The sequence below is a fragment of the Bubalus bubalis genome, chromosome 3 (genome assembly GCF_019923935.1).
Source record: "Bubalus bubalis isolate 160015118507 breed Murrah chromosome 3, NDDB_SH_1, whole genome shotgun sequence".
In the NCBI taxonomy this organism is placed as follows: domain Eukaryota; kingdom Metazoa; phylum Chordata; class Mammalia; order Artiodactyla; family Bovidae; genus Bubalus; species Bubalus bubalis.
In genome coordinates this window covers 21,692,834-21,706,227 of record NC_059159.1, presented here as the reverse complement: position 1 = coordinate 21,706,227, position 13,394 = coordinate 21,692,834, and the positions used below count along the sequence as shown (strand labels likewise).

The window sequence follows — 13,394 nt, the reverse complement described above, 5'->3', positions numbered from 1 at the left end:
CTCATCTTATTTGTATAAGTAAAAGCATAGAAGAAAAAAAAACTATGCATAAACTTGAGTGGATAAATGTATAGAAAAAATATTTACAAGTAAACACACCAAACAGTGATTTTTTCTGAGAAAGTCCACTTCAATGTCACCCCATTAGTGCAGAGAGTTTGTTCTGTGTTGTTTTCCCCAGATACTTCAGTGCCTTTAACAGTGTCTCACATTTAATAAATATCCAAGAATGAATGAAAGAAAAGAATGACATCTGGAAGGAACCACTGAAAGCAGCCAAACTTTTCAGTGAAAATATTGGCTCCCATTTTCCTACAGAAACAGTTGACAGGAGCTCAACGCTACTCTCAGATGTGGTCATGCAGACTGCAATTTGCCAGTTTCCAGCAAACATGTTGTCTTATCAAAGACCTGCTTCACTTGTTTAGGTCACCTATCTGTCCTTTGAGTACGTGTGGATTTAAAACTTCTTCAGGAAAAAAAAAATCACCACTGAGGTCCTATTGTAAATAGGGGAGAATCAGTGCACACTTGGTTTGCTGCATGGATGACACCAATAGCATTGAGTGCAAGTCTGAATATAAACTTGCAGACTGTTAAATAGCACATTGTGTAGCTATCATAGCTGATGTGATGCCTGAACCATATACTGTGTTCTTTTTGCTTTTATATACGAGAAGTTCTCCAAACTACTTTTCACTTTTTTGTTCTTTTCCCAGGGCTAGGATTTATATTGTTAGCTGATTTGCTCATGAAATTAGCAGGCACCTAGGAAAGAATTAGATAGTGAATGACTATCACTGAGAAGTGGCAAGGCCCTGCTGTGTGTCCTGTGGGTGTAGTTTGTCTAGCAACAAAGACAAAATCTTAAAGGAGAAAAAAGTCACAATGAATTTTTATTACAGGAAAGTATCACTTTATTTTGGTACAGAAATAGATCAGGTTATAGAAAAGTCTTAGGAAAAGAAGTTAGAAGAATGAGTTTACCAATTTTCAGTTGAAAGGGGAAAATCTGTTACTGGAGAAGTGCTCCATGCCATATCCATCTCCTTCAACAGCTTGGTCTGGTTCCTCACGGGAATTATGAAGCCCAGTTTAGCTGAGCAACATCAACCCCAAAGGAGGGTCTGCATCTATGGGGACAGAGGTAAATGGAGACAGTGGTCACAGGGCAGAGGGCTCAGCAGCAAGAAGAGGGACAGCACAAGGAGTCTGCTTCTGTGATAAGATGGATAAAGAGGAGAGGGTGGGTTCAGAGAGGTGGCTTAGCAGCAAGAGGAGGGACAGCACACGGGGCGGGGGCAGGTGGAGATGACACAGGTGGGGCGATAGCAAGTGGTGTGGCAGGAGACCCGGCCACACACTGGGCGCAGGCAGCAGCCGGAGCCACAGCAAGAGGGGCGGCAGCAGCTGGAGATGTGGGAGCAGGTGGGCTGGCAGCACACAGGCTGGCAGCACTGGGGCCTGCAGCAGCTGGAGATGCAGCAGGTAGGCCTGCAGCAGCTGGACCCACAGCTGGAAACACAGCAGGAGGGGCGGTAGCAGCTAGAGATGCAGCAGGTGGGGCGAGGGCAGGTGGGCTGGCAGCAGACCGGGCGGCAGCAGCTGGACACACCACAGCTGGGGCGGCAGCAGGTGGTCCTGCAGCAGGTGGTCTGGCAGCAGCTGGGCTGGCAGCAGGTCTCCTGGCAGAGACTTCGGCCACAGCTCTGATCAGAGCAGATGGAGCCACAACAGGAGCTGACCATGGTGTCAGAGGGTGGAGGTTCTGATGTTAATAGGAGAGTGAACTTAGTGATTTGAAGTATCTCTGCTGCTTGTCCTCTTTTATACCCTACTGAGACTGCTGTGTTCATGTCCTAGACTGCTTCCTAGTTCAGTTACCTAAAAACTAAAGAAACATTACTACTAAAGAAACTACTAAAGAAACATTAGTCATTATGTTAGATCATCATGTTTTTCTCGTTAACTATTTTAAAATGAAGGAAAATAAGATTTCCTTTTCCCAGTGTGTTAAAATTTTCCAGTCCAGCCTTTCTTACAGAATTGCTTTTCCTCTTTCCCTGTTTGTCGCAGACTCCATCACTGGAATTTACCTGTGATCTGTGTATGACTCCATGATGTTGTTTGGATGGATTGTCGTCATGATGCTAAGATCTATTTTGATGTCAAAATAGAAGCAGAATTATTGTAGGCAAATAGAGAGAAAAATGGTCGTCCTTGTGAGTTACTTGTACGCCATGAGGAAGACAGATCTAATCCGTGAGTCAAGAATGCTGACTAGATACCGGACTGTCTCTGGTGCTTCAAAGGATGTGTCAGGTACTACTTCCTGTATCCAATTTGAACCTGTTACCAATGACTCATTTTTTTTAAGTATGAAAAACTATTTGGAGCCACCTTGAAGGGACTCTCACGGACCCAATAAGGAGCAACTTGAACCACACAATGAATAAATGGCAGTAAAGAATTTTAACCCATTAAATAAAAATCCATGAGTCGATACTGAGGCCCATTGTGTAAAAAAATAAGAGAAAGTTATCCATGACAGTAGAATGTCAGCTAATAAATACAGAAATAAAAAGGGAGTTAAAAATCACTGTCTACCATCCTCATAGTAAAATTTGATTCATGTAGCCCTAATCCTAACTCTAAGTCTATTTTTATCTAAATCATATCATAATCTACCTATCTATTTCTACCTATCATCTATTTACCTACCTATATCCATCTATGAGAGAAAAAAAATGTGGCATGATTTTGAATATAGGTAAAAACTATATGGTATAAAGAAGTTCATATTACTCTTTGAATTTAAAATAAAAAGTAGATTTTTTGATAGATAGCAGCCATTCCAGCTGGCATGAAATGGTACCTCATTGTGGTTTAAATTTGTGTTTTGGGGAGGGAGGTGTTAAGGGGTTTGGGATGGGGGACACATATACACGCGTGGCTGATTCATGTCAATGTATGGCAAAAATCACCACAATATTGTAAACTAATTAGCCTCCAACTAAAATAAATAAATTAATTAAAAGAAAAAGAAAGTACCACAAAATAATCCAACATCCCTCGTAAATAAGCAAGTGCCTATTTAAATGATAACAAATAAACAGAGGTATGTGAAAAAAAATAAAAAGTAAAAAAATATTTAAACGAATTAAGATTAAAAATCTTTTCCTGCAGTGTTAGTATATTAAGAGGAAGTAGTTTGTGTCTTTGGGGGGAAATATTAAAGTATATGATAAATCTTAATAGGAGCTTCTACTATAAGAAGACTTTCTTGTGTTTCTAACTAATGCCATAATCTTTTTCATCTTCTTGGGTCCCTGAAAATATAGGACTTTTAACAACATGGCAGATGAAGTTGATGCTAACAGACCCACCTTCTAGGTCAAGCAAATAGAAATCCTTGAGAAATATTTTTAAAATATTTCCATTACATAGCCAAACTTAAAGGGAAAGAAAAATTCTCATTTTCCAGAAAGAAAAAGAGAATGCCAACTGCATATGATAGCTGATATCCAAGATTGTGAAGGTTTGGTATCTAGTTATAAGCTTTCAAAATGGGAGGCTGGTAGATGAAACCCAGGTAGGTGCAAGAAATGACTTTAAACCTTTCACAAGACAAGGTCTAGGAAGGGAGCGTTCTATCCATAGTTTGCATTCTTGAAGTGGAACCTAGTAAGATGGGGACAAGAAAACCTTATCTCCCCACTAGGAATTGTAAGTGGTGATCAAAGTGCCTGTGGACATCTAAACCACAGCAGTATCACTAAGCTTTCCAATTCACACTAAATGAATAGGAGAGGAATCTCAAGTTGAGAAACGCTAACAAAATAGTGAACATCCTTAGAAACATCAGAGACAAAAGCAGAAATTATAGCACAGAGAAATAATCCCTTAAAAAACAAAATAACGTTAACTGTGAAGAGAAATAAGCTTCTAAGACTACACATAGACTTCATGAGTTACCCAAAAGGGAAAATGTTACAAAATATTCCCCACAAAAAATCCTTGAGTCTATTTCTGTTGACTTTTCCTTGTTTTTAATAATATGGTCCTTTGATTCTTATATACCTGGTAATTATTTTTATTGAATGCCAAACATATGTAAAAAACTGTAGAGGCTTGAGGTGATTTTTTATCTTCTACCTGGAACAGATTTTATTTTCTTCTTGGACTGTGGGTTCTCAATACTACCTGCATAAGTCAACTCCCAAAGACTGTTGTTCAGTCACTAAATCATGCCCCACCCCTCTCTTTGTGACCCCATGGACTGCAGCATGCCAGGCTCCTCTATTCCCCACCATCGCCCGGAACTTGCTCAAATTCATGTCCGTTGACTCAGTGATGCTATCTAACTCTCTCATCCTTTGCTGTCCCCTTCTCCTTTTGCCTTCAATCTTTCCCAACACCAGGCTCTCTTCCAGTGAACCAGCCCTTTGCTTCAGGTAGCCAAAGTATTGGAGCTTCAGCATCAGTCCTTCCAATGAATATTCAGGACTGATTTTCTTTAGGATTGACTGGTTTGGTCTCCTTGAAGCCCAAGGGACTTTCAAGAGTCTTCTCCAGCACCACAATTCAAAAGAATCAATTCTTCAGCCCTCAGCCTTCTTTATGATCCAGCTTTCACAACTGTACATGACTATTTTCCTAACTTTATCTGTTTCTCACAGCCATTCTCATTGAGAGGTTTGGTCTTATATCTGCTTTGTCATGGCTGGAAGTTACATTCTGTCCTTTAATTTTTCAAGAAGCCTCTCTTTTGGACCCTGCAGTCTACTAGCTGTCTTTTTAACCTCTCTATTTATCCCTTTCCATTCTCTTGTGGTTGCTGTTGCTCCTCTTTCAACTTACAAATGTTGGAGTTTTCCATTAGTTTAGGCCATATGTATCCTCTCTTTAGACATCTAACTTCCTATAACCCAAGAAAACACCTACTGGCCCATGGCATTAGAAATCATTTTCGATTTGTAAGTGCCTCACTTGCAGACTGTGGTAGGAGGACACTAAGATGACTCTCAAGGATCCCACCTCCTCTGACTCATGTCCTGTGAAATGCCTTCCCATTAAGTGTAAGCTGGACATTCCATTCACTTCAAATGAATGGAATACAGCAGTAACGAGGACATAGGGCTTTCCAGACTAGGTTGTTGTAAGATTTGGGTTTTCTTTCTGTTTCTGGATCCTTCTCAGGTCACTCACTCTGAAGGAAGCCAGCTACCTTGAGTGATCAGTCCATGTGGTGAAGAACGTCCTCCTGCCAACAGCCATGTGAGTGAGCTTGGAAGTGGATTTTCCTGTTTTCATAAGAGTGCAGTCCTGGCCAACCACTTGTCTGCAACCTCATGAGAGCTCCTGACATGCCACTTCCAGATTTCTAACCCTCAGAAAGTTAATGAGATAATAAATGTTTTTGTGGGGGACAACTTGTTAACCAACATTAGGTAACTAATACACAAACCAGTTCCTGGTCTGTGAAAGTCTACTGCATTTTCCATGAAGATAATCATATTATTTGCAAATAATGATAGATATATTGGTTTATTTCCTTTCCAATTCTTCACATATTCTGTTTCTGGGGCGAAAATTCAAGAGGGATGAGACATATGTATACCTATGGCTGATTCATGTTGATGTATGGCAGAAACCAACACAATATTATAAAGCAATTATCCTCTAATTAAACATAAATTAAAAAAATAATTAAATGAGTAAATATTTCTTTATTGTGAAGAAAAGTACTGAAAGAGCCCCTCACTCCAGAGAAAAATAAAACAAAAAATTTTTCTTATGCTGAGACCAAGAGAAGGTGCAACCAATTCTCAGCTACCATCTCAGATTCATTTGGAATTCTGTGCTTTGAGTAAGAGTGAGCAATAATGCCCCATACAACTTAAATTATTATCTCATTATTATTTATGTGTAGAATTTATGGAAGTCAAACACATTCATGATTCATTACCATTGAATTACTTATTTACCCTATAACTCTTAGAATATGCATATACAAAGCTTTCTATATATTTCTCCTACTTTTACTAGCATAAATTCATCAGGAATTTGTTTTTATCCTTTTTTCCTAGGATAGACTTCATAGGAATTTGGGATGGTTCTGAGTTAACCTAAGATCAAAATTGGTCCTTTAATTGGGTTCCCTACTAGTTTCCACATTTCTCATAGGATATGTTGACAAGGTACCTCAGACCCATCTGTCAAATACACATCCTGGAAAAGTCGTTAAGATAAGAAAATACTAAAATTTGAATATTTTCAGTATTCTGTTAGCCCCCAACTTCTCAGGAAGATTGATTTGCTAAACAATTATTTTGTTGTCAGTGGATGGAGAGGAAATAAGAAGTCTAAGAGTGTAATAAATTGGGTTACATGTGGGATAGATAAACCCAAGGGAGGACTCTGGTTTTCCAAGGAGAAGAGCAAGGGCAGAGCAGTGCATTTGGAGAGAGGGAAGGAAAAAGAAGGAAGGAAGCAAGGAAAATGGAGGGATGAGGCAACTAAGAGAGGAGTGGAATTTTAGGGAAATATATGCTTTAAAATGGAGAAGGAAATGGAAACCTACTCCAGTATTCTTGCCTGGAGAATCCCATGGACAGAGTAGCCTGGTGGGCTACAATCCACGGGGTCGAAAAGAGTCAGACATGACTGAGCATACAGCACATGCTTTAAAAATATTTAAGAAAGGTTTGCTGTGGGGTATAATCCTTCTCCTCCATAACCTTAAATTTTTTAAAGAAATTATTATTTTTCAGTTCTCTTGGAGACATTGCGTTACGTATTATTTCTGGGCTTGTTTGTTTTCTTCTATGTCACTGCATGTTGGATTTGTCCTAAAGGTGAAAGCAGAAATTGGTAAGCCTGATAGAGTTGTATTAATATGTTGAATACCATTTCCCAGGAAAAGAGGACAATCATTATAAAGCAGCAAACACAAGAACATTGTATGGGCCAGGAAAGTGGAGCTTTATTCAGAAGCAGAAACAAGATACAAAAATATCACTGTAAAAGCTTTATAGGATGCAGTCCCCAGACTTTCAAATCTGAGGCTGTGACACCAGGGCCCCTATAGGCCCTGTAGGAATTTTCATGTTTGGGACTGGAAGACCCAGTAGCCCCAAATCAAAAGGTCAAGTATAGAACTGGGGCAACTCTGCTAATTTCTTTCTATAAATACCACCTAGTTTCATTTGCTAGTAAGGAAAAGGCCAACAAAGGAGAGAGTCTGGCCTGAGGTCAGGATGTGGACACACAGACTACGGGAATGGCCTCTCCTCTGGTGTCTGTGTGACGAATGGAGTCTGCTTCTGTGATAAGATGGATAAAGAGGAGAGGGTGGGTTCAGAGAGGTGGCTTAGCAGCAAGAGGAGGGACAGCACACGGGGCGGGGGCAGGTGGAGATGACACAGGTGGGGCGATAGCAAGTGGTGTGGCAGGAGACCCGGCCACACACTGGGCGCAGGCAGCAGCTAGAGCCACAGCAAGAGGGGCGGCAGCAGCTGGAGATGTGGGAGCAGGTGGGCTGGCAGCACACAGGCTGGCAGCACCGGGGCCTGCAGCAGCTGGAGATGCAGCAGGTAGGCCTGCAGCAGCTGGACCCACAGCTGGACGCACAGCAGGAGGGGCGGCAGCAGCTAGAGATGCAGCAGGTGGGGTGAGAGCAGGTGGGCTGGCAGCACACAGGCTGGCAGCACTGGGGCCTGCAGCAGCTGGAGATGCAGCAGGTAGGCCTGCAGCAGCTGGACCCACAGCAGGAGGGGCGGCAGCAGCTAGAGATGCAGCAGGTGGAGCGAGGGCAGGTGGGCTGGCAGCAGACCGGGCGGCAGCAGCTGGACACACCACAGCTGGGGCGGCAGCAGGTGGTCCTGCAGCAGGTGGTCTGGCAGCAGCTGGGGCGGCAGCAGGTCTCCTGGCAGAGACTTTGGCCACAGCTCTGGTCAGAGCAGATGGAGCCACAACAGGAGCTGACCATGGTGTCAGACAGTGGAGGTTCTGGGTGAGTTTCTAGGAGAGTGAGTTTCTCAAATTTGGAAGTTTCTCTTCCCATGTCCTCTTTTATACCCAACTGAGGGACTTCTGTGATTATGAAGAGACTAGTTCCTTCTTTTGGTTTATATGACTAAAATGCAATTAGTAAGTCATATGTGTTTTTCTAGTAAAATCTGGCAATATATAGAAAATAATCATTTCCCTTTTCTCAAGTTCCCCAGTGTTCTCACATGAATCACCTCTTCTGTTTCTTCTTTAGTTTGTAAGGTTACAAGACTTCAGTCCCTGGGTATCATGTGACATCGGTGGGCCTCTGTTCCTTGTTTATTTCTCACCTTGATATGATTTTGGGAGAGTTTCTGATGAGATTAGGATCTCTAGTGGAAATTTCACGTTTCAATCAGATGGCATGTTTGTCGAGAAAATGGAAGTAAGCTCTACTTTTTGAATGTGAGAAAACTTATGATTCAAAAACTTATGATTCATTGTGTGTATACTGGGTGGTCACTGAACTAATGACATTACAAACTGTGTTATTTCTCATCACCCTGATGGACTTTGAAACAGTTAGCTGTGACTCAGTGTTTTTAAGTAGCAAACAGTCATCTGAGATTAATCAGAAATGTCTTTGATCTTCAGATGTGTCTTCTAGGCTAGGGTACAGTAATTGACACAATAGTTTTGAATCAAAATATGTCATAGTTATGCTTTGTGGACATTTTATTAAAATCTTTTTCAAATATTCTGAGCTAAAATGCCTAGCAGTTTTTGTAGTATTACTTATGCTTAAGATATTCTTAGATGCATTAAGAGGAATATAAATAACATTCATTATCTTACCTGTACTTATATAGAAATTGCATCCATAAAAAGCTTTATAACCAAAACCAGATATGATTAGGCTGCTAAATTAGAGGTCTCTTTAGTGCCACAGGCATTTAGAGAAAAACAGCATTCTAGGAAAGAGAAGGTAATCTTCTTGATATTCCCTCTTCCTGCAAAATCTTGTGAGTTCAGCATTCTCCTAGTGACTTTTATCAGTGAGTTCAACTGCCATCTTCCTCCAAAATCTTCCTTGATGCCATGAAAAGTCAAGTCCTTCCTCTGATGCACTTCTGCTGTGCTTTGTGTATTCATGGGCTCTATCATATAATTCTCTACCAGAGATGCACTTATGTATCTGGCTCACTCTAGAATATAAACTCCATTTGTACAAAGACTCCGATTTACTCATCTTCATGTCTTCAGGGACTGAAATGAGATGAGTTTTTGATAAAGGAGATGTCTGTGTAATGAGTGAAGATTTTGTCTAGACCATCAAAGAAGACACACTGACCTTGAAAACATGTGTTATTCATATAGATGGACAGAAGGGGGATTTAAAAGAAGGAGCTATATTTGAGATTGGGCATAACCCTGGTTTGTGATGCTGAAAGGGGTATGTCTGGAAAGTCTATTTTAAGAGGTAATGAGAGAGAAGTTGAGATTCCTGGAATGTGGGAGAGGTCTTATGTAGCATTGAATTCTAGAAGAAAAAAAAAAAAGGAGTAGATCTATTAAGTCTTTAGGTGGGGAGGTAATAAAATATATACACTATATATGAACTATTTTGATCTGCATTTAGAAATGCTAAAATGAGGGAGACATTGCTTAAAAGGTTGAACTGGGTCAGGGTGAGAGGTGAGCTCTCAGAATCAGGTGATGGCAATAAACATCATAGAGTTATTGCAAAGAAATTATCAGCAGATACTTTGACCAAACTGAACTATAAGAAGGGATCTTCATAAGAGTTACAAAAGATATCTCAGTTTAGCCATTTATACACTTTATATGTATATACATTCACACAAATGTCCCAGATGGCACTAGCGGTAAAGAATTTACCTGCCAATGCAGCAGACATAAGAGATGTGGGTTCGATCCCTGGGTTGGGAAGATCTCCTAGAGGAGGAAATGGCAACCCACTCCAGTATTCTTGCCTGGGAAATTCCATGGACAGAGGAACCTGGTGGGCTACAGTCCACGGGGATGCAAAGAGTCAGACACTGAACACACACACACACAAACACACACACTCACACACACACATATATATGTGTGTGTGTGTATATATGTGTGTGTATATATATATATATATATATATGTATGTGTGTATATATATATGTGTATGTGTATATGTTGGAGAAGGCAATGGCACCCCACTCCAGTACTCTTGCCTGGAGAATCCCGTGGACGGAGGAGCCTCGTAGGCTGCAGTCCATGGGGTCGCTAAGGGTCGGACACGACTGAACGACTTCACTTTCACTTTCATGCGTTGGAGAAGGTAATGGCAGCCCACTCCAGTGTTCTTGCCTGGAGAATCCCAGGGACGGGGGAGCTTGGTGGGCTGCCGTCTATGGGGTCGCACAGAGTCGGACACGACTGAAGTAACTTAACAGTAGTGTATATGAAAGCTTCCTACCTCCTGCTGCTGCTGCTTCTAAGTCGCTTCAGTCGTACCCAACTCTGTGCGACCCCATTGACGGCAGCCCGCCAGGCTCCCCTGTCCACGGGATTCTCCAGGCAAGAATACTGAAGTGGGTTGCCATTTCCTTCTCCATCCTACCTCCTAGGGGATATTAGTCTAAACATTTAAAGGATAGACTAACAGAAATGGTAAGTTGTGTTAAAAAACAAAGAAGAAGAAGAGGAACTGAAATCACTTGGAGATATGGAAAAGATGTATGCATCAAAAAATTAAAATGGAATATTTGGCACAGTTATGCACTTAATGTGCCTACGTGCTGCATGCTAAGTTACTTCAGTTATGTCCACTCTTTGTGACCTCATGGACTGTAGGCTGCCAGGCTCCTCTGTCCATAAGGATTCTCCAGGCAAGAACACTGGAATGGGTTCCCATTTCCTTCTCCAGGGGAGCTCACCGACCCAGGAATCAAACCCAGGTCTCTGGCATGCAGGCAGATCTATAGATACACATATAGACATATATTTCTATATATAGGCATCTATTTATGTACATATTTTGGTCAACATGATGGTAGGTGAAAAGGTTTCTCCATGCGATTTTAATCTGCATTTCTCTTATAGTAAAGGCTGACGCTGGTACTAAATCATGTCAGTCGTGTCTGACCCTGTGCAACCCCATAGACGGCAGCCTACCGTATCGTAAAGGAGATTAGACAATTCTTCATATGTTAAAGAGCTATTGGTATTTTTTCTTTTTTTTTTTAAATTTTATTTTATTTTTAAACTTTTTTCTACAAAGAAAATTGTAGGGAAAAATTCCATAATATCTATAATTATGCTTTTGTTTTTTCACTGTGTTTAGCCTTCATACAGTGATTTTTGCAGGAGCTCTTTGTATATTATCAAAATTAGCCTTTTCATATAATGTGAATTTCAAACATTTTTCCTAGTTTGTCTTTCTTCTTTAACTTTGCTTCTGTGTTTTTACCACATAGATGTTTACATTTTAAATTAATTTATTTATTTTAATTGGAGGCTAATTACTTTACAATAATGTGTTGGTTTTTGCCATACATCGACGTGAATCACCCATGGGTGTACATGTGTCTCGCCATCCTGAAACTGCCTTCCACCTCCCTCCCAAATCTATCCCTGGGTTGTCCCAGAGCACCAGCTCTGGGTGCCCTCCTTCATGCATTGAATTTATACTCAAATTTATTCATCTTTTCTTTTATGGCTCCTGGGGCAAGCGTCACACTTTGAAAAATCTATCCAGTTGTAAATTTGCATAAACATTGTCCCATAGTTTCTTTTGTGAAGTTCAAAGTTTCATGTTTTATATTTTCAAATATTGTTCTCAATTCAGTTCAGTTGCTCAGTCATGTCCAGCTCTTTGTGACCCCATAGACTGCAGCACGCCAGGCTTCCCTGTCCATCACCAACTCCTGGAGCTTGCTCAAACTCATGTACATTGAGTCGGTGATGCCATCCAACCATCTCATCCTCTGTCATCCCCTTCTCCCCCTGCCTTCAATCTTTCCCAGCATCAGGGTCTTTTTCAATGAGTCAGTTCTTCACATCAGGTGACCAAATTATTGGAGTTTCAGCTTCAGCATCAGTCTTTCCAATGAATATTCAGGACTGATTTCCTTTAGGATTGACTGATTTGATCTCCTTGCAGTCCAAGGTACTCTCAAGAGTCTTCTCCAGCACCACAATTCAAAAAGCATCAATTCTTCGGTGCTCAGCTTTCTTTTTTTTATTTTATTTTATTTATTTACTTATTATTATTATTATTATTTTTACTTTACATATGTATTGGTTTTGCCATACATCTCCAACTCTCACATCCATACATGACCACTGGAAAAACCATAGCTTTGACTAGATGGACTTTTGTTGGCAAAGTAATGTCTCTGCTTTTTAATATGCTGAGTTGGTCATAGCTTTTCATCCAAGGAGCAAGTGTCTTTTAATTTCATGGCTGCAATCACCATCTGCAATAATTTTTGAGCCCCCAAAAATGAAGTCTTTCATGGTTTCCATTGTTTCCTGGTCTATTTGTCATGAAGTGATGGGACCAGATGCCATGATATTTGTTTTTTGAATGTTGAATCTTAAGCCAGCTTTTACACTCTCCTCTTTCACTTTCATCAAGAGGCTGTTTAGTTCCTCTTTGCTTTCTGCCATAAGGATGGTTTCATCTGCATATCTGAAGTTATTGATATTTCTCCCAGAAATCTTGATTCCAGCTTATGCTTATATGGTGCTTAAGATTGCTTAAGATCTCAGCTTATATGATGTATTCTGCTTATAAGTTAAATAAACAGGGTGACAATATACAGCCTTGATGAAACTCCTTTCCCAATTTGGAGCCAGTCCATTGTTTCATGTCTGGTTCTAACTGTTGCTTCTTGACCTGCATACAGATTTCTCAGGAGGAAGTTCAGGTTGTCTGGTATTCCCATCTCTTTAAGAATTTTCCAGTTTGTTGTGATCCACATAGTCAAAGGCGTTCGCATAGTCAATAAAGCAGAAGTAGGTGTTTTTCTGGAACTCTGTTGCTTTATCTACAATCCAACAGATGTTGGCAATTTGATCTCTGGTTCCTCTGCCTTCTCTAAATCCATTTTGAACATCTGGACATTCTTGGTTCATGTTCTGTTGAAGTCTGGCTTGCAGAATTTTGAGCATTACTTTGCTAGTGTGTGAGGTGAGTGGAATTGTGCAGTAGTTTGAACATTCTTTGGCATGGCATTTCTTTGGGATTGGAATGAAAACTGACCTTTTCCTGTCCTGTGGCCACTGCTGAGTTTTCCAAATTTGCTGACATATTGACTACAGTACTTTCACAGCATCATCTTTTAGAATTTGAAATACCTCAACTGGTCTATTAGGTATTTATACAGATATAGAATATG

The 13,394-nt window shown here is 40.6% G+C and overlaps 1 protein-coding gene across 1 annotated transcript; it reads right to left on the bottom strand.

Annotated features, from left to right (window-relative positions):
- Nucleotides 1-893: 893 nt before the first annotated feature.
- On the bottom strand, nt 894-8,078 carry LOC102390228 (keratin-associated protein 4-7-like). The gene is made up of 2 exons (XM_045164793.1): nt 7,336-8,078; nt 894-1,228 (listed from the first exon to the last, which is right to left on the bottom strand). The coding sequence occupies exon 1, from the start codon at nt 8,063-8,065 to the stop codon at nt 7,373-7,375; it is 693 nt and encodes a 230-aa protein (XP_045020728.1). The 5' UTR covers nt 8,066-8,078; the 3' UTR covers nt 894-1,228; nt 7,336-7,372.
- Nucleotides 8,079-13,394: the final 5,316 nt, after the last annotated feature.